This window comes from Antechinus flavipes, chromosome 1 (genome assembly GCF_016432865.1).
Source record: "Antechinus flavipes isolate AdamAnt ecotype Samford, QLD, Australia chromosome 1, AdamAnt_v2, whole genome shotgun sequence".
Classification (NCBI taxonomy): Eukaryota; Metazoa; Chordata; class Mammalia; order Dasyuromorphia; family Dasyuridae; genus Antechinus; species Antechinus flavipes.
This window is the reverse complement of record NC_067398.1, coordinates 49,920,002-49,942,160: the sequence shown is the minus strand read 5'-3', so window position 1 is coordinate 49,942,160 and position 22,159 is coordinate 49,920,002. Positions and strand designations below refer to the sequence as shown.

Below are 22,159 nucleotides of genomic sequence, written 5' to 3'. Positions count from 1 at the left end.
ATTGAGATAAAACATTCCTAGGATGAAAAGGGAGAAGGGAGTTCTTGATCATACTTACTCCCAAAATTCCATGACAGGTGAGGTTGCATTCTGGAGGGACACCTGGCTGCAATTACTCATGTTCAACTTCTGGAACTCCACACAGCGATCTGCAATGGAAATCCAACAATGATCTCATAAAGCATACTGACTTCATTGAGGAGAATGTGCCTGGCCAGGGAGAAAGTAAGGGTCTTTGACTAGCTGCCTGACTCTGGATAATCTGACCAAAAGGAGACTGTGCCATTCCATTTAACTGAATTCAATTCAATAATCTCTTTATTTCTGTGCATGATACTAGAACACTTTGGTGTTCCTTGGCCTGATATATTTACAGAAATAAATAGCCATTGCTCTCAAGCTTACAGAACACACCTAAGTGAGTAAGTCCAAGGTATATTTTAAGTCAAATACTTGTAAATTCAATTGTTAGGTTCAAAAAGGAGACTGGAAGAACAATTTGTGTCACGCAGGGGTCCTCAAACTACAGCCCGGGCCAGATGCAGCAGCTGAGGACAATTATCCCCCTCACCCAGGGCTATGAAGGTTCTTTATTTAAAGGCCCAAAACCTTTGTTTTTACTATCATCCGGCCCTCCAACAGTCTGAGGGACAGTGAACTGGCCCCCTATTTAAAAAGTTTGAGGCCCCCTGGGAGAGTAGTGCATGAGATCAACAATGGTAACAATAATAATTAGCATTCATAGAAGAAAGCCAAGTGGTGCCATAGTGCACAGAGCACTGGGCTTGGAGTCAGGAAGACTCATCTTCATTAAGTTCAAATTTGGTCTCAGAAATTTATTAGCTGTGTGATCCATGGCAACTCACTTAACCCTATTTGCCTTACTTTCCTCACCTGTAAAATTATTTGGAGAAGAAAACCCAAAATGGGGTCACAAAGAGTCAGACGACTCAAAAGAGTCAACAATAAAAGCATTTATAGAAGATTTTATGGTTTGTGAAACCCGTTGATACATATTAGTCCATTTGATCCTCACAACAGCCCTATGAGGCAGGTGCTATTATTAATTATCCTTATGTTTACAGATGAGGAAACTGAGGCATAGAACCCAAAATTATACTGCTAGTAAATAGCTAAGGTAAACCCAGAATTCAGAACTTCCTGACTATATTTTTTTCCATTCTATCCACTTTGCCAATTCCCAAATGATTCTTTAAGGTGAGATGAGATGGAAGGAACACTAAGAATGATGTGCCTAGGGGATACTGTGATATAATGTCAATTGTCTCATGGCCAGAAGATTTTCTATTAAGTTTGCAGTTCAGCCTTATTTTGTAGCAATTCAGCAATTCAAACTTTTCACAACCTGGCACAGGCCAATTCTTCCAGGATTATTGCATGTTACTTCCTTTTACATGCATCCCATTCCAGCTGAACTAGCCTATTTGCATTTTTGAAACTGAACTCCATTTTCTAGGATGTAACCCAAAGCCTGCAGTACTTCCTCAATGCACCCTTGGCTTCCTTCAAGAATTAACTCATGCATCATCTCTTATAGAAAGCCTTTTATGATTCCCTCAATTAACTCTTTTCCTCTTCCTCTTCTTCCTCTTCCTTCTCCTCCTTTTTTTTTCTTCCACTGGGCTTGGAATCAGAAAAACTAATTTTTATAAATTTAAATCTGGCTTCAAACACTTTCTAGCTATATGACCCTGGGCATGTCACTCAACCCTATTTGTCTCAGTTTCCTCATCTGTCAAATGATTGGATAAGGAAATGACAAGGCTCTTCAGTATTTCTGCCAAGAAAACCCCAAATGAGGTAATTAAAAGTTAGATACAACTGAAATGACTGAACAACAAAATGTTAAACATGACAATAAATTCCAGGAAAGCATGGGGACTTAAAAGTGTTGATTGTTCCAGTTAGCAAAGGGGCTGGATTAAGTTTTGGTATATGAATGGTATAGAATTAGGATTAAGGGAAAAGAGATATCTGTCACTGAACTGCTTAATATAGTGGGAAGAACACTGAACTTGAATCTACTGTTATATTTAAAGAAAAGGAAACTGAATTTCATTGAGGGCAAGTGCCTTCTCCAAGGACTCACAGCAAGTTAGTAGCAGAATGAGAATTACAAACTCAGATCTTTCTCACTCCAAGTCCAGAGAATCAAGTACCTATCAGCCAATATGACAGAATTGAAGACTTGTTGTTGGAAGAAATCTGAGCAATTATCTCATTTTTTAAAGTAACTAAATAAAACATTTTATCACTTTATTTAAGTAAAGTATGGTGAAGTAATAAATGCTGATAAAATGTAATTTTTTTTGATCTTTTGGTATTACTGGTTAAAAATAGAAACGATTATCCATGGAACAAATTAGCAAAGGAAGAATAATAAATAAATGAAATTAATGAATATTATTCAGCTTATATTTGATGCCAGGAATGAGGTACCAGATATAAGAATAACAAATGAAATAATGCTAACTTGAAAGGAGTTTATATTCCAATACAGTAAATCAATAACTCATTGTGAATAAAACCTCAAAATAGAAATTAAACAGAATTATCTGATAAGCACAAATGAACAAACTGAAAAAGTCTTTTTGTTATTATAGCTTTTTATTGACAGAACATATGCATGGGTAATTTTACAACATTGTCCCTTCCACTCACTTCTGTTCCAAGTTTTCCTTTCCCTCCCTCTACTTCCTCCCCTAGATGGATGGCAGTCTCATATATGTTAAACATGTTAAAATATATCTTAAATACAATATAGATGTATAGCTCTGTATAGTTCTCTTGTTGCACAAGAAAAATCGGATTAAGAAAGGTAAAAATAATCTGGGAAGAAAAAAAAATGCAAGCAGTCCACATTCATTTCCCAGTGTTCCTTCTCTGGGTATAGCTAATTCTGTCCATCATTGATCAGTTGAAGCTGAATTGGGATCTTCTCATTTTCGAAGATATCCATTTCCATCAGAATACATCCTCATATAGTATCGTTGTTGAAGTGTATAATGATCTCCTGATTCTGCTCATTTCACTTAGCATCAGTTCATGTAAGTCTCTCCAAGCCTCTCTGTATTCATCCTGCTAGTCATTTCTTACAGAACAATAATATTCCATAACATTCATATACCACAATTTACCCAACCATTCTCCAATTGATGAACATCATCCATTCAATTTCCGGTTTCTAGCCATTACAAAAAGGTCTGCCACAAGCATTTTGGCACATACAGGTACCTTTCCCTTCTTTAGTATCTCTTTGGGATATAAGCCCAGTAATAACACTGCTGGATCAAAGGATATGCACAGTTTGATAACCTTTTGAGCATAGTTCCAAATTGTCCTCCAGAATGGTTGGATCCATTCACAACTCCACCAACAATGCATCAGTGTCCTAGTTTTCCTGCATTCCCTCCAGCATTCATCATTATCTTTTCCTGTCATCTTAGCCAATCTGACAGGTATATAATGGTATCTCAGAATTGTCTTAATTTGCATTTCTCTGATCAATAGTGATTTGGAACACCCTTTCATATGAGTAAAAATAGTTTCAATTTCATCATCTGAAAATTGTCTGTTCATATCCTTTGACCATTTATCAATTGAAGAGTGGCTTGATTTCTTTTAAATTAGAGTCAATTCTCTATATATTTTGGAAATGAGGCCTTTATCAGAATTTTTAACTGTAAAAATGTTTTCCCAGTTTATTGCTTCCCTTCTAATCTTGTTTGCATTAGCTTTGTTTGTACAAAAGCTTTTTAACTTGATATGATCAAAATTTTCTATTTTCTATATTCTCTCTAGTTCTTCTTTGGTCACAAATTCTTCCTCCTCCACAAGTCTGAGAGATAAACTATCCTATGTTCTTTTAGTTTATTTATAATCCCATTCTTTATGCCTAAATCATGAACCCCATTTTGATCTTACCTTGGTGTACGGTGTTAAGTGTGGGTCTCCATGCCTAATTTCTACCATATTCATTTCCAGTTTTCCCAGAAGTTTTTGTCAAATAGTGAATTCTTATCCCAAAAGTTTGTCAGGCACTAGATTATTAAAGTTATTGACTATTTTGTCCTGTGAACCTAACCAATTCCACTGATCAACTAGTCTATTTCTTAGCCAATACCAAATGGTTTTGGTGACTGCTGCTTTATAAAATAGTTTAGATCAGGTACAGCTAGGCCACCTTCATTTGAATTTTTTTCATTAGTTCTCTTGAAATTCTTGACCTTTTGTTCTTCCACATGAATTTTGTTGTTATTTTTTCTAGGTCAGTTAAAATAGTTTCTTGGGAGTCTGATGGGTATAGCACTAAATAAATAGATTAGTTTAGGTAATATTGTTATCTTTATTATATTCTCTTGGCCTATCCAAGAGCACTTAATATTTTTCCAATTGTTTAGATCTGACTTTATTTGTGTAGAAAGTGTTTTGTAGTTTTGCTCATATAGTTCCTGACTTTCCTTTGGCAGATAGATTCCCAAATATTTTATGTGAGGAATTATCTCATTATCAAATTATTGAGTCAAAGATCTAGAGCAGGAGAGGTAATTTAGCCCAGACTCATCCCCCACCTTACTGATGCCCAGACAAATTAGTGAGTTTTTTTGACGTCACACAGGGAGCGTCAGATCAGAATTTAAATTCAGCTCTTCTGACTCCAAACCAATTTGATTACACCATGGTACCTCCAAAAAGAGAGTGGACTTGGAGTTCATTAAAAATGTCATCCAGTTCTCTCAGTCTGTTAAATTCTGGACTCAGTTCCATGGTCCATTGTAGTATCCACAAAAGACAAAGAAATTAATGGACTGAATCAATTGGGCAGTTACTGTCTTCATTCATTTTTTTTTTTTTTTTGCTGAGGCAATTGAGGTTAAATGACTTAGCAGGGCCACACAATTAGGACAAGTTAAGTATCTGAGGACATATTTGAACCCAGGCCCTCCTGACTTCAGGGCTGGTGCTCTATCCACCATTCATTTTGTTTTAGAAGATCAGAGTTAAGTGACTTACCCAGAACCATATAACTAGTGTCTGAGGAAGTATTTGAACTCAGTATATTGAACTTCAGGGATGGTACTCTATCTATTGCACCACTCAACTGCTCCTTCTTCCACTTTTCTTATGTGGTTTGTGAGCATGAACTCATTAAAATAGGAGTTGTTAGCATGGCAGTCTTTGAACTATATGTTTTTTAAATATTTGGCAATTATTTCAATATAATTCTTTTCTTTTGCAATCCTCTGAATTTCCCTTTACACATTTAAAAGCATTACTCTGAGAAGGGATCCATTGATTTCATCCCCAGGCCACCCAAGGGATCCATGACATAAAAAAAATTGATTATCTGCTTTAGAGTGCCTGGGGATATTATGTAGGAGATTCTCTGTTGTTCCTTAGCCTGATGCAACCAATGCAATATCATGTCCAATAAGGAGTCACTGAAGTGTCTCATCATCTATAGGGGCATTTTTTTTTTACTGAATATCTTCAACCACAGTAGCAAACATCTTTGAGTTGCTGCTTTATTTACCCTGCCTTATTTAGTACCATTTATACATCTTTATATAGCAAATTAGGGACTAAGATGTTCAGAGTCCAGATACAGAGGTCACATTTTCATCAAGACAACTTGGCTTAATTAGATTTTGCACCAAACTGTCTGCATATTTTTGCTTTTGGTCTCTTCTTTGCAATGGTTGCTTTGCCTCAGGTAAACTTTCAGAGGAAATTGGAATGGTACACGTTGATCTATTTTTCTTTAGGAATTTCCACTTGTTTGTCTTTAATAGCTTGTTTAAAGCTGGATGAAACTTGTACTTCCTCTCCCTTAATCTTTTCTTCTAATTTAGTGCTAGTTTTGCTTGTTCTAGGGCTTAGCAAAATGCCTAGAACTAGTCGGTACTTAATAAATATTTGTTTCTTTCCTTCATTCTAACAAGGTAATGGACTAATTGCACAAAGACAGATGATTTGGGAATGATTTCTAAATCCATGACATCTGTAAAATGATTTCTTCCCTCTATTCATCCAATCTAATAGGACTGATTTATCTTCTTTTTGTTGATATTCAGCTTTCACCATGTCCAGCATTTTTCAAACATTTTGAAAAATGGGATCCATCCTCAAATACTCTCAAATGGATCTATGATCTCAATGATGTGGTTATTTCTTCCAATACACTAGATCACAATCGATTTATTCCTGCCCATCCTGTGAGACTCATGGCTCCTCCATGAATCTCCATGGATCCTCTAGAAATATAACTATCCAAAATAAGGATCTTAGGGGTTGAAGAAACACACCTCGAGCAGCTATTTATTCTGTGCTCCCCTCCTCAGCTGTATTGCATAAACAGTACCTAGGATGGGAGAGTGGGGATAAGCCATTTGAATCTCCTTAAGGAAAGCAAGTTTACTCCAAGAACATAGTCATAATATGTAGATGTGTCATTTTATATAGACCTGGTATCTCACTGGATATAGAGTCAGAAAGTTGTTATTGTTTAATTGCAATTTTGTCCAACTCTTCATGACCCCATTGGGGTCTCTTGGCAAAGATACTAGAGTAGTTTGCCATTTCCTTCTTCAGCCTATTTTACAAATAAGAAAACTAAAGAAAATAAAGCTAGGTGAATTGCCCAGAATCATGACACTAATAATAATCGTGATCAGATTTGAACTCATAACACTAAAAAGTCCTAACTCCCAGGCCTGGCATTCTATCCTCTACACCACCTAGTTTCCCTGAAGGCAGGAAGACTTAGTAGCTATGAGACCTGGGAAAAGTTTGCCTCAGTTTCCTCTGTTGCAAAATGGGGGTAATTATAATAGTATATATTTCCCAGATTTTATGTGAGGATTAAATAAGACAATATAAACCCTGGCACAGAATAGATATCTAATTAATGCTTTTCCTTCTTTTCTCTTTTATTTCTTAACCTTGAACCCAACATCTTTTTCATCCTCCTCTATGTTCATTTTTGCATTGAAGTCATTGAGTAATTAAAATATATATTGATTTAATCTGGAGCATTTCATTAAGTTCTTCAGAAAGATTTCCAATTTTTCTTCACCATCAGCAACAGATGGCAGGGAGCAAGCTGTTCTTCATAAACTTCCTGGTGATCTTTTGGACAGTGCCCATCATGAGAAATGTCTGGTTGGATAAAATGGCACCTCCTCCACTTCCCCTCCTCTCATGCCCTTCTAAACCCTCTGCATTTCTAAATTCCAGACTTAGTCAGCTGAAACTGTTCTCTGCAAAGTCACCATTGATCTCTTCTTGGATACTTTCTCCTCTCTAACATTTTGTGATTCTACTCTTTTCTATCTGTCTCTGTTTCCATCTATCTGTCTCACCCTATATCTCTGTCTCTCTCTTTCTCTCTGTCTCTCTGTATATCTCTCTCATTGTGTCTCTCTCTCTGTCTTTATCTAATTGCCTGCCTGTCTGTCTATCTGTCTGTCTCCTCTAACTATTCATTTTCAGTCTTTATTCCTGAATCATTATCTACTCAAGCCCACTCCCTCTTCACTTTTCTCCCTCTTTTCTTTTCTCTCTACATCCATCCCAATAGTTCCCATGGATTCAATTGCCTTCTCTATGCAAATGAATTCCAAATCTATATCCAAGCATTATCTCCCTCCCAAAAGACAATATTTCTAACTATCTCCTGTTCACTTGGTCACATATGTCACATAGGTATCCAAACAGCATGTTTGAAACAATTTTTCCAATTTTTTGTGTTACAATCAATGACACCACCTTCTTTCCAGTCTCTAAATTTGCGATTTCAGCTCTTCCCCCTAATTCAGACTACATATCTAATTAATTGTAGACAATCTCTGTTATATCTCTTTCCTTCTAACCACTCCCATAGCAATCACCCAGATCAAACCTTTTCCATATCTTGCCTGGACTCTTGCAATCGACTTTCAATTGCACTCCCTGCCTCAAGTCATTCCCTTCTCCTGTTCAACGTCAACACTATTGCCAAAGTGATTTTGCTAAAGTTCAGATCTCATCATGTCATCTTCCTTCCCAATAAATTTCAGGGGTTCCCTGTTACCTCAAGAACCAAATATAAAGTCTTCTATTTTGCATTTAAAACTCTTTACAATCTTTCAAATAATTTAATACTTTACCCTCTTCATGTACTCCACAACGGCCAACTTGACATCACAATCGATGCACTATTTCTCCTCCCTATGCTTTTTCATGCATTGTCCCCACTTTTAAAATGTTTTCTCTCACAAACTCTGACTCTTAGATTCCCCTGATTTCTTTAGAATTCATCCTAAGCACTCTCTTTAAGAAAGTCTAAAAATGTATTTCCTCTTCCAGAATTAGAAAATTTCAAAGTTGGAAGACATTTTTGTGGTTATTTATTCCAACCCATACCTGAAAAATAATCCACTCTATGATACATTAGAAAAGTGTCACTCAATCATCGTTTAGAGATTTCAAATGAGGGGGAACCCACAATTTTCCAAGAATTATTATTTTTGAATAGCCTTATTCATTGGAAAGTTTTCCTTCTGTGAAACCTAAATTTGCCCCACTGCAAGTCTCACACATTGCTCCAATTTCTGCCCTTGAGACAAATCAATAAGGAGTCTAATATCTTTTACGTATTACAATCCTTTAAATACTTGGAAAAAACTCATGCTTCTCTTCTCCTAGCTCATCTTCTTCAGGCTAAATATATCCCATTTCATATTACACAAATTCGAGGACTTCCACCATCTTGTTTAGGTCCCTCAGAATATTTTCCAGTTTATACCATATTCCAGTCTGGCAATAGGGAATTATCCTGGGCTCATTGAGAGAGGATTTTTGGTTCCTACCTGTATTCCATTCATGCCCACAGGTAGCCCAGGGTAACTCCGTGGTGAAGCAATTGAACAGATAGAAAATAGCCCAAGCTAGAATGATGATGTAGTATACATTTAAGTGAGCCTCAATCACTTGAGTCGCATAGCCAATACCTGAGGAATAAATATGAGAAACAGATGTCAGTCAGTCAGTTCTTTCACCCTTCTCAAAGCTCCCAGTCAGGTTTCTCAGTTTCACACTTTTAATTTGATTCAAATTATTTAATTTCAATTCAATTCAATTTAATTCAACAAAAATGTATTAAATGCCTGCTATCAGCAAGATACTATGCATAATTCTCACCCTTAAAAACTTAACTTTTCCTGAGGAGGGGAGGAGGAGTTTTTTATTACTTATACATCATATAGTATAGCTAAATGCACACACATATACATATATACACACACATGCATATATATGTATGTATATACATATATATATATTATATATATAATATTCACTCATTCAAGAAATTTTTAAGGACCAACTATGTGGCATCTCTATAAACCAAGAGAAAATAGGCACACATAGTTAAAGCTGTGGTTAAGGGTACCAAGAAATGGATCCATTGACAGAATAGAGTTTTGTTATGAAGATAATCATTAGGTATGAAGGTAAGGGGTAGAAGCCAGGAACAAAAATTGTAGAAGACAAAACCATCTACTATTATGATGGCATAAATTCTTTTCCCCAAGAAAGTAAAGTTGTAAATATCTTTAGACTCAGGAAACAGTCAATCCTATATCTTACAGCATTTGTTTCTTCCTTTCCAGTCCTCAGGATATATAATAGCAATAAAGGGAAATAGGGACCTACTTGTGCTAAAGTACTAACAGTAATCCTATTCATAACAGTAAAAATGACTAGAAACAATTCATTTGTTCTCCGACTGGAGAATAGCTAACTGGAAAGGATAAAATATGGAAAGGTTTCAATGACACAACACACACATACTTACAGACACATGCCCAATATGTACACAAATATGTGGCTACATGTTCATATGTGTGCATTTGGTCTGAGATAAGCATACAGTACATACATATACACACAAAGAAATATCATGTACCCAGGTCCAAAGTGTGCTCTTTAGCTAATGTACAAGCAAGCTGCCTCTAATACATTCTAGCTGTAGGTCCATAAGGAAGTTATTTAACCTCCCAGTATCACTGGCATCCCCTAAGATTGCTAACTACATACTGGTAGGGCCTATGTAGGAATGAAAGAGCAGTATTTTTGGATTTTTCATGTTAAAAGTAATCCCAATGAAATCATAATACCAGATTAAATACAAAACCATACACTACAAAAATACATATAATCACACATACATGGACAAATGCATAATCTTGCATATATATGTATGTATACATATGTGTACATATGCATATATGATTGCTCCTGAAACTTACCTTCAAATAAGGGGCAGATTTTCCTCCAGCATGTGATGCCCCCTTCACTAGTAAATTGTCCCAGGGCTGTCTCCAGGAAAAACACAGGTATTCCGCAGCATATAAAAAATACCACATATGGAATCAGGAAAGCTCCTGCAAAAAATAAATAAATACAAGCCAAAGATATCAGTTTACTAAAACTACTTCAAAATTTAACATTTTCTAGAATCTACTTCCACATATTTTGAAGTTTTGAGTGATGAGTATGCCTTCACACATTCCTGAAAAACTATATCTTCTTTCCCTTCTCAAATGTTCTTGATTTTAAAAAGATTAGTTTTACCCAGGAAGTGAACTAATCACAAATGATCTTTTCCATAAGAAAAGCCTTTTAGAGGGCTGTGTGTTATGGCATTGATCAGACATAAAATAATTAAATATCTTTCCATGGGGGTTCCCATAGAAAGAAAAATATTTTAAAAAAAAGCTGGATTTTAATTCATTTGGAAAAAAGCAAAAATGTAGAAGATGGAGGATTTGAAGGAACCTAGCCAAACTCTCTCAACATTTTCCTCCAAAAAACTTTAAAATAAAACTCAAATGAAAGGGCAGGACAGGACTTTTTTTCCTGGCCAAGGAAATATAGAAGTTCAGCAGAAGTTTATAACACCAGAGTGAAAACCTATCTGGAGCTCACAAACAAAGTGGCAAGAGCCCTAAGAACAGCAGCAACAGCTTTAAGAACTCTCGCCTAGAGACAGTGAGGGAGTCAGACAACTGTTCAAAAAGAGATTATAAGAGATCCCATACTGGCACTGGGTACAGTTGCCACTGATTGGCAACTTTAATGCCCATACAAAGTTGTGGGTTGCAGTTCCAAGGTTGAGAGGGAGGATGGGGGTCCAACACAAAGGAGCAGAGACCCTGGTCACATTCCAAGGCAAAAAGAGTGCTAGCACTTGTGGCTGCAGGGAATCAGAAACCCTACCTGGGTAAAGAGCAGAGTGCTGACCAGGATAACAGTGACTATACCTCTCCCAGACAAGCACCAAAAACTCTCACCCCCAGAACTATCTTTGAAAAAAGCAGCAACAAACCCCTGAAGCTTAGGACAGTGCCTAGTCACATCCAGGTAAGCAGAATGTTAGCATAAAGTTTAAAGTGAAGAAATAGACTGAAAAGATGAGCAAACAACAACAATAGAATTTGACCATACAAAGCTTCGATAGTGGCAGGGAAGACCAAGGCACAAATTCAGAAGAAGACAAAAATGTAAAAACAGCTACAAACAAAGTCTCAAAGAAAATGCTAATTGGATTCAAGACCAACAATAATTCCTAGAAAAATTAAAGAAGAATAAGAGTAATAGAGAATAAGAATACTGCAAGAAAAGTATGAAAAGAAAATTAATAGTTTAGTAAAAGAAAAAAAGAGGCATAAACCTCTTAAAAGAAAATCTTAAAAACAAAATTGACCTAATGGTAAGAGGCATAAAATTCACCAAAGAAAAGAAGTCCTTAAACAAAACAGAATTAGCAAAATGAAAAAAGTATAAAATCTCACTGAAGAAAATAATTCCTTAAAATTGGAATTGGGAAAGTGGAAGCTAATACCACCATAAGAAATTAAGAAACAAAGAATGAAAAAAGAAGAAGAAAATGTAAAATATCTCTTCAAAAAAAAGAGCTAGCCTGGAAAAGAGATCAAGGAGAGATCATTTAAGAATTATTGGGCTATCTGAAAGCCATGATCAAAGAAAAAGCCTAGACATTATATTTCAAGAAATCATCAAGGAAACTGCCCTTATTCCTTAGATCCAGAAAGAAAAGACACTGAAAGAATCCACCAATAACCTCATAAAACAGATCCCAATGTCAAAACTTCTAGGGATATTATACTCAAATTCCAGATCTCCCAGATCAAAGAGAAAATTCTCCAAACAATCAGAAAGAAACAATTAAAAATATTGTGATGCTACAGTAAGGATTTCAAGAGTTAACAGTTTCCACACTAAAGGATCAAAGGGCTTGGAATTTGATGTTCTGGAAGGCAAAGGATCAAGAATAACTACTCAGGAAAACTGAGCATAATCCTTCAGGGGAAATGAATTTTTAATAAAATAGAGGACTGTCAAGTGGTTCTGCTGAAAAGCCCAGAACCGAATAGAAAATTGCACACAACACTCAAGGGGAGCATTAAGAGATAAAAAAAGGTTCTCAATAAAGTTAAACTGTTTATATTCCTATATGGAAAGATGATACATGTAACTCAACGATTTCATCAATATTAAGGTAGTTAAAAGGCGTTCATACACAGAAAGCATAGATATGAGTTGATTATGTTGGAATAATATCCCAAACAAGTGGAGGGATGAGGAAGATCAATATACTGCATAAAGAGAGGAAAGGAGAGGTAGAATTCAGAACTTTTTCTCACTTAAAAGAAGTGTACAAGGAAGAGTTTTTACAGTGGAGGAGGAAATATGGAGGGAGGGAAGGCAGGCAGTGCTAGAAGCTCAGTGTCATCAGAATTGGTTCAAATAGGGGAAAATCTACACATACATCTATACACTCAGTTGTGGGCAAAAAAATGTAACTTCCCCAATAGGGAAATAGGAGCAGAAGGGGATAAGAGGAAGGAGGAAGATGATCAAAGGGAGGACTGATTAAAGGAGGCAATGGTTAGAAACAAAACATACTTTTGAGGAGAGACAAGAAAAAAGACACAGAGAGGTATGAACAGAATAGAATAGAATGGAGGGAAACACAATAATCATAACTGTGAATTATGAGTTCACCCACAAAACGTCGATAGCAGAATGGGTTATAAATCAGATCATAAACACTTGATGTTGTTTGCAAGAGAGACACTTGAAACAGAAAGACACACACAGAGTTAAAATATAGGGCTGGAGCATAATCTATTATGTTTCAGCAGGGAAAAATAGGTAGCAATAATGATCTTAGACAAAGCAAAAGCAAAAATAGATCTAATTAAAAGGGATAATTAGAAATACTAAATTTTGTAAAAGGAATCAGACAATGAAATAATATCAAAAAATTTTACAGGAAGTTTCTCTCGTACAGGTCTCCTTTCTCAAACATATATCAAGTGTGGAATTGAATCAAATGAATAAAAATTAGAGTAATTCCCTAAACTGTTAAATGATCAATGGATATGAACAGGCAGTTTTCAAAGGAAGAAATCAAAACTCTCTATAGTTTTATGAAAACATGCTCTAAATTAGTATTGATTAGAGAAAGACAAATTAAAAGAGTTCTAAGGTACAATCATAAACAACAAATATTGGAGAGGATAAGGGGAAAATGGCATATTAATGGATTGTTGTTAGAGTAGTGAATTAGTCTAAGCACTCTGGAGAAAAATTTGGAATTAGCCAACAATACCACTACTATGTCTGTATCCCAAAGAGGTCAAAGAAAATGGTCAAAGATCTATATGTATAAAAATATTTATAAGCAGCTTTTTTTATCTTTATCCAAAGAGTTGGAAATCAAGGAAATGTTTGACAACTGAGAAATGACTAATAAGTTCTGGCATGTGATTGTGATGGAGCATTATTGTGCTATGGGAAACGATAAGAAGCATAGTTTCAGGAAAACATGGCAAGATTTATATAAAGTGATTCAAAGTAAAGTAAGAACTATGTTTCATTGTTCACAGTATCAACAATGTTATAATAATGACCAACTGTAAAAGACTTGACTACTCTGATCAATACAATGATTCAAAACAATTCAAAAAAACTCATTATGACCAAAAAAATGCTATCCACCTCTAAAAAGAGAACTGATGTACTTTGAATCTGAAGTATAATTTTAACGCTGTATCACTTTTATTTTTTTTAATATAGGAAATGTTTTTCATGATTTCATATATATAACTGATATATTGTTTACCTCCTCAGTGGGGGTGGGATAAGATGGGGAGAAAGAGAGAATTTGGAAGCCCAATTTAAAAAGAAAAGAATGTTTAAAGTATAAACAATAAAACAAAAATATTTGTTTAAAAAAAGAAAATTTGTAGATTTGGAATAGGGCAATGAAATCCTTTGACTCACCCACTTGGGCATGTATTCCAAAGAGGTAAGTGAGAAAGAAAAAGGCCATGTATGTAACAAAATAGTCACAGTTGTGTGTGTGTGTGTGTGTGTGTTTGTATGTGTGTGTGTGGCAGCCTAATCCCCTCAAAAATCAAAACTATAAACAAAATGATTGCCTATCAGTTGAGAAATAGATGCAGAAATTTGGAGAATGTATGTAATGAATTGCTATATCACTATAGTCACAACCGTGAAGAACTCAGAGAAACATAGGAAGACTTGTATGAACTGATATAGCATGAATTAATATAAAGTGAATTAAACAGAATTAGACAGATAATATACACAGTGACTAAAATAATATGAATTAAAATGACAATAAAAGGAGATCAAATTCAGATAAATTGCAATGACCAATTTTGGTCCTTGAGAACAGATGCTGAAATACATTCCATAGAGAGGTTGGGAAACGATGGGAATGGAATGTTGCAAATTCTGCCAGACATGGTTGTTTTGTTAATACATTTTCCTTAAGTATTTTGTCTTGTTACAAGGAAGGATTTAGGGGAAAGAAGTATGGTTAATTGAGAAATGAGCATGTTGCTAAAGAAAAAAAAATGTATCAATAGTTAAAGGAAAGAAATAGTGGTTCTTGTTCTCTCTGTCTCTATGTGTCTCTGTCGTTATCTCTGTCTCTTTCTCTGTCACTGTTTCTGTGTCTCTGTGTCTGTCTGTCTGGCTGTCTCTCTAGTATTCTTTGTATTGTTTCATCTTTGGAATAAATTAAAATAACCAAAGTGAATTAAGTTTAGTCCAATTGGTATTAAATTTCTCCCAAATCTTCCTCTTTCCTTGTTAACAGTGAAAACATATCCAATAACAATATATTTTTGCCTGTAATATAAAAGTTTCCTTTAAAATGGCAGTATACTAAAGTAAATCACCTTTAAAAAGAGTTTAATCTCTAAGTATGGAGGCAGCATCTTGGTACAGCAGATAAAATGCTGAGCTTAGAGAGGAGAAGAACTAAATTCAAATTCCACATGTGATTAATTAATAACAACAGAACCCTGGAGAGTTCATGTAATCTGTATTTTGTGGAACTACTAAGGAAATTACTGATCCTTCTGCCTCCCTCATTCCTGTAAACTGATTAGTATTAAGTGTTACCTAACTAGGTGGGTAATCTTCTTGGGATTTAGGGACTGCTTCCCTTTTATCTTTGTATCACCTTCATTTGGCATATAATAGGTGCATAATAAATGCCTGTCAATTACATGATTTATCTAGATAGCTGTTAGCTGCCTAAGCAGGCAGTAGTTCCTTCATGGGAAAAAAAAAAAAAACCTTTTTCACTTAGTCTCTGAATCTTTCAGTGGTCTAACTCATTTCAACATTTCACATTAGGCAAGAATAATACTGAATTGCTAAAGAGATCCATTGTTTAAATGTAGGAAATCCAATGTTTAAATGTAGCAAAAAATATCTGATAAGTATCATCTCTTTGCTGAGCAAAAATTTTTTTTGGTTTATTTTGGTTTCATTTTTGGAGATGGTTTAACATTGAATCATTATGTAATTTTTTAAAAGTAAAGTATCACTTGACATTTGGTACCTAACCTAATCTTGCAAATTGAATATGACCAAAGCCCTTTGTCTGAGAATGCATATTTAAAAGGTTCTTCTGATAACCCATCCGAGATAATATATATATGTACATATATATGTGTATACGTGTGTATACATAAACATATCTGTATATGTGTGTGTGTATGAGGACACATGTGTGTATATATACATACAATTTTGGGAAGATTTGGGGTTATTAGCTTAAAAGCAAAATCACTAGAAACATACATTGTTACAGAGGTAGTTGAGATTTTAGAGACCATCTTATCCAATCCCTTGCTTTTATAGATGAGCAAAAATAGACCTGGAATAGTGAAATGTGTCGTTGGAGTAAGTGGGTTGGTGATTGACCTGAGGTCTCCTGGATCACTATCAGAGCTTTTTTTACTACAATATACCATTGGACTTTTTTCGATGAAACTTTTCCTTCTGTATTTTTATGCTAGTATTAAAAAACCTGCTATGGCAGTGAATACCAAAGTATCGAAATAAGATTTTTCTAATTGGTTGCTTATCAACTTCCTTTTCTTCACATAGCAAAGTGTTATAGAACATATTTCAGAAATCAGAAAATCTGCAGGCAGTCATTTTGGCAAAAGATGAGTTAAATGTTTTGTTATTATGTGCCCAAAACAATGTTTTAAAATTTTCTTTTGGTTCAGATATTTGATGTCTTTGTTATTGGAAGCTTCCCTCATTTACTTAAATTGACAAGACATCTGTAACTAAGTCTTAGAAATCTTTGTGGAATGAAGGGATTCTCCATGTCTTATAGTGCCTGCACGTGCGTGCGTTTGTGTGTGTGTGTGTGTGTGTGTGTGTGTGTGTGTGTGTGTGTGTGGTGTGTGAGAGAAAGAGAGACAGAGAGAAGCAGAGAAAGAGAAAGAGAGAGACACACACAGAGAGACAGAGAGACAGAGGAACAAAGACAGAGAGACAGACAGCAACAGAAAGACAGACAGACAAAGAGAAAGACAGAGACAGAGAATGACAGAGACAGAGAGACGGAGACAGAAACAGAGACAGAGAGAGAAGCAGGACCTGAATTCAAGAATTTCCTATCTTGAGACAGATTTTCAACATGATACCAAACTGGACAATTCAGCATGTAGAATCTGAGCATTGGCAGTAGCTTTCTCACAGCAGAAGACAGGATAGCAGTTTTGCTTTTCAGACCTAGCTCTCATACAAATACTGCTAAAGCCCCCTCATTACCAGTGCTGAGCAGCCTCAGATCAACTTGCTCTATTTATGCAAGTCTCCAAAGAAAACAGCTCAAACCAAGAAGTGGCCCTTCTCTTCTGTTCTCACCATTCCATTGGCACAGAAAGAACCTTGAGAAAGAGACTTTGGGCAGATGAAAAACATCCTACATGCAAAATGAGCCACTTGAATGTGCTGGGTTGAAGTGTGTGTGTGTGTGTGTGTGTGTGTGTGTGTGTGTGTGTGTGTGTTTTAAGGCAGTGTCCCTATAACAAAGTGAGAAGAACATCCTGTGGGCCTTATCTTATAGAAATCATGCAAGCAAATTTTGAGTTTTGGATGAAGGTGGAGGCAATTTAGGATGAATATTCTATCAGATGGGCGTCTAAGTTCATTAAGATCTGAAGTGTGTTCAAATAGTTAATAAGTACTGATTGTCTTAGCAAGGAGAGAAGGGGGGGAGGGAGAGAATAGAATTTGGAACTCAAAACTTTTTTAAAAACATGTTTAAAATATTTTTAACATGTAATTAAGGAAAATATATTGAAAATAATTGTAAAAATCAATTATAATAACTAGTATTAATATAGTGCTTTAAGGTTTGCCAAGCACTTTATAAATATCTCATTTGATAATAACTTAGTGAGATAGCACCATTTTATAAATGAAGAAACTGAGACATACAGGTTAAGTGATTCTCCCCAAGTTACACATTTAGTGTCTGAGGCTCAATTGGAACTCAATTGTGACTCTGAATTATCTACTTTTTCTTGGCTTGAATTTACTGATCCTGATGACTTTAGTCTTTCACCATCACTGTGCAGTCTAAAAAGATCCTTATAAATAATTGCTAAATAAAAAGATAGACCCAGAGAAATTTCTAAGTAGTACATTGATGCTAAATAATAACAAATTAAGATTATTAATAAAAAAATAAAATCTTGTTTTACTTTTGTTGTGGGTGTCTGTTGCAAGACTTGCTAAAACTCATTACACTATCCCCACAGTGCTATACATAGAAGGTTGAAATAGTTAGAGGCCTTAAAAAGCACTATCTAGTTGAACTTCAGCATTTTATGTATGAAAAAGCTGAGACTAACTGAAGGAAGAGACTTGGACAAATCCCTCAAGGTAACACCCACCTAACCACTTCTTTGGACTACAAAGTTAGCATGATGTGATATGTGGCGAGGCTTTTTGTAAAGAACACAGTAGTCAACTGGTCCCTCCTTTCTATATTGAAGGGAAATCTATCTTGTGGACATGCTTTGGCTACTCTTTCTATTCTCTAGGGCAGAAATGAGTAGTAAACCTTATTGTAGTGTTTAAAAAGAAAGTTGGACCTCTTCATAACAGTTTTATATTTATATTATATTGAAAAATTCAGGACAACAAAAGGCTATTTTCAATTATGAAATTTTTTAAATGAATTTACATTTATTTATCAAAACATCTACATACATTTGAAAAACAGTAATACATGTTATTGGAAAGGCATATTATTTAAACTACCTAAGGAATATCCACTTAGTTGTAGATTACCAAAATTGACTGCACAAGCTTCCCTAGGGTCAAGGGGAAAAAACACTAGGGATATCAGAAGTTCCTTTTTTTCTCCCTGGGATATTTCCCTCACAACTGCTGAGATTCTGAACCACTTTTTGGGTGGTGAGAGTGAAATGGGACAGAGACAAATGGAACCATTTGTTGCTACTGTCCCTTAATTAAAGTTCCTTCTCTTTCATTCCCTGTCATAAGGTGAGCAGATCTGAGGAAATGAAAGCTCAGCAATATGCCTATTAAAGTCAATTTCTCTCCTCGATTCATAACCCTAACATGTTAGAAGAAAGCTTAGAAATACCAGCCAAGGCGAGAGAAGTCAAATCAATTGTTCAAAATAATAAAGCTACCAGTGTCATGAATGCACTTCAGGTCTCCTAATGTTCAGTCCAGGGTTCTATTGTACAAGACACTTTATCTCTAGACTCACCATTTTCACTGGCTATTACCCTGTGGAAATGCTCTTCCTCATCTCTGCTTCCTGAATTCCCTGGCTTCCTTCAAGTCCTAACTAAAATCTCTATAGGAAGCCTGTCCCGACTCCTCTTAATTCTAGTGCGTTCCCTCTACTGATTATTTCCTGCTTAACCTGTCTATACTTTGTTTGTACATAATTGTTCATATTGTCTTTCCCATTAGACTGTGAGCTCCTCTAGGGTAGGAACTCTTCTTTGACTTTCTTTGTGGTCCCCGGTGCTCAACAAAGTGCCTGGCATACAGCAGTTACTTAATAAATGCTTACCCCCTGATTAATTATACTAATGCACCAGACTGCCTTACTCTTTCACTACTAGAAAATATACACATCACCCCGAGAAATGCAAAGTCTTTTTACAAATGTTATCTTTGATATTACTTGGTCAGTTGGGTTCAGCAGGGCCCTTTTATTTTACTAATAAAAAAAACTAAGGGCAGCAGAATTTAAGTGAATTACCCAAGGTCACACAGATTAAAAACATCAGAGGCAACAATTAGGCTCAAATCCTCTACTTTGTATAGTAAAATTCTGAGGGATCTTAAAACTCCTCTAGCATGTTTTCAAATACAGTGATCCACTTTATTACGAAGGCTTATACAGGTAGGGATTTTATTTAGGGTGGTGCTGGAAGGAAGATTGGGGACTGACCATAGCTAATATGAAATTAACACAGTTGAATGAGTTAGCAAATGAATTTGTGTGTATTTGTTTTATTGTTCAGTCTTTGGAGAGGGCCTGAGGTACACTGCTTTTTTTTATAAATATTATCTAAAACCAAACAGTTATTTCGATGACCAAACAATATCTGGGGAGGTGTGTTACTGAAATCTCAAGAGATATTTGCAGGCAGGCCAAGATGGTAATTTCCCCAAAGTATGAAGTGTGTGAGTGTCTCTGTACCATCAATATAGAAATAAATAAATAAAAGTCCTGGTTTCAAGCGTAAGTGTGTGTTCTCATCCTCAAAAGTAAGATGAGTTTCAGAAGTGAACGTCACAGTCCAATCCAAAGCAACAAACTTTTATTAAATGCGTCAGACATTAATTAAATGCCTAGACATAGATGATAAAGACAGAAATGGAATAGTCTGTCCTCAAGGAGCTTACGTTGCGCTGGGCTGTATAAACTCATCAGAAGGGTGCAGTTGGGGGCTCCTAATTGTAAACCATGCCATTCAAATGTCCCTCTTAGGTGTGCAAGTCTCAGCGACACACACACGGAAACTTCGCTCACGTAGAAAAGCTGCCAGTCCGAAGACAGTTCCCGAGGCTGAGTGTCCCGTCCCCGCTGGGCCAACTGGCGGGCACCTCCCCTCCTCCCAGGTCACCTCTTCCCCATCTCCGCCGCCCCCTCCCTCCCGCCTCTGGCTCAGCTAGGGTAGAATCCTAACTCGGAGCCTCCGAACCCTCCTCCCCTGCCGCGCGCGCCCCTCCCTCACCTCCTCCATTCTTGTAGCACAGGTAAGGAAAGCGCCACACGTTGCCCAGCCCGATGATCTCGCCCGCTACGCTCAGCACAAACTCAACCTTGTTGTTCCAGTGGCCCCGCTCGTGAACCTTCTTGTCGCGGCTGGACACCAAGCTAGCACTGGAGGCCTCGGGGTCCCGCGCCTCCTCCGCCGCTTTCCCGTTGCCTATGGGCAGAGCCTTTTCGGCGGTCATGGCTCCGGGCTAACTGACTGATGGTGGAACTGTCTGACGGACCGTGGGACGGGAGGGCGGACTGGAAGCCTGCGTGCTGGGCTAGGGCAGATCAGAAGAGCGCGCAGGCGGCGGTGGCTCCCCGGGTCCCTGGCACTGCGGGGCCGCCCCGGGAGGGCTGGGTTTTCTGGAGGCACTGAGGAGGGGGGAGAGAGGAGGAAAGGGGGAGGGGGCCCGGAGGGCGGGAGGCGTGGAGAGGGCAGATGGGCGGCGGGGGAAGAAGACAAGTTGGCAGGATGGGATACCGTGCCAGGGACGGGGGTAGGCACAGGAACTGGCGAAGCCAGGGAGTGCACGGCCCGAGCCCTTCACTGGGGATCCGGGGTGGGCAGCCTTGCTCGGCTTAGCTTGTCTCCCCTCTGCTTCCTTCGCCTCCGCTTGCCTCTCCTGCTGGCTTGGTTGGGTTCGGCTTCGCTTAGCGGGGTAGTCCTGGAGAGGCGGCGGAGGCGGGGGCGGGCGCACTCGCTCTCTGGCCTCCCTTTTACTCTCCCTTCCTCTCTTCCCCCTCCTCCGCGCCCTCCCCAGCTTTGGCTCGGGCGGCTCAGCTTCTCACCCACGGATGTGGCTGCTCCCAGCGCACTCTGCCGGCAATGCTTCATCCGCGGAGAGCGGCGGCCAGCCAGGCCAGTCCCCTGCCTCTAGTCCCCACATGCACCATCTCGCCCAGCCTTCTGGATCGCTGCACCGGGACGCTCCCAAATTGGTCCCAGCCTCAACCTGGGCCCTGCTCGCGATCGGCCCCTTTCCTGTCCTGGGAAAGAGGGAAGAACGGGGAGGAGAGGATACAGAGGACAGCTCCCCGCCCCCGAATCCCCTCTCGGCAAAACCGGAGAACGCGGCAGCCCCGTGGCCTGAACAGTTTGTCTCTACTCATTTACTACGGCCCTTCCTTCTCTCTCGCTTCCCTACACACCCACCTTTGGTGGGGGCGGGGCGGGGGGGGGCAGGTCTGAGGGAGCTGGCAATGAGAAGTAAAAGGAGCAGAGTGAGATCTTTTCCAAGATGCTTAGTGGGCCCAGTACAGTGGATGGAGACCAGAGTTCAGCCCGCAGCCCTCCCTCAACTCCTTGCCGCCTGCCTTTCACCTACAGGATCTCGAGACGATTCCCAAGACATTGTCTACTGCCTTTATCTTGTCCCAGTGATCTTGTCTCTCTCAACTTAGTGTTAAAGATGTAGATGTTATCATTTGGGGGTATTCTCTAGTATGAGAGAGGCTAGACTAATGATTTTA

The 22,159-nt window shown here is 37.7% G+C and overlaps 1 protein-coding gene across 1 annotated transcript in view; it reads right to left on the bottom strand.

Annotated features, from left to right (window-relative positions):
* SLC6A11 (solute carrier family 6 member 11) overlaps nt 1-21,429 on the bottom strand; it is a 174,873-nt gene extending 153,444 nt beyond the window's left edge. Inside the window, exons 1-4 of the mRNA XM_051982320.1 lie at nt 20,664-21,429; nt 10,311-10,445; nt 8,871-9,011; nt 59-149 (exon numbers count right to left, since the gene is read on the bottom strand). Of these exons, the coding sequence (XP_051838280.1) occupies nt 59-149; nt 8,871-9,011; nt 10,311-10,445; nt 20,664-20,886 (590 nt within the window). The 5' untranslated portion in view covers nt 20,887-21,429. The remainder of the gene's footprint in view (nt 1-58; nt 150-8,870; nt 9,012-10,310; nt 10,446-20,663) is intronic.
* Between the last annotated feature and the right edge of the window lie 730 nt (nt 21,430-22,159).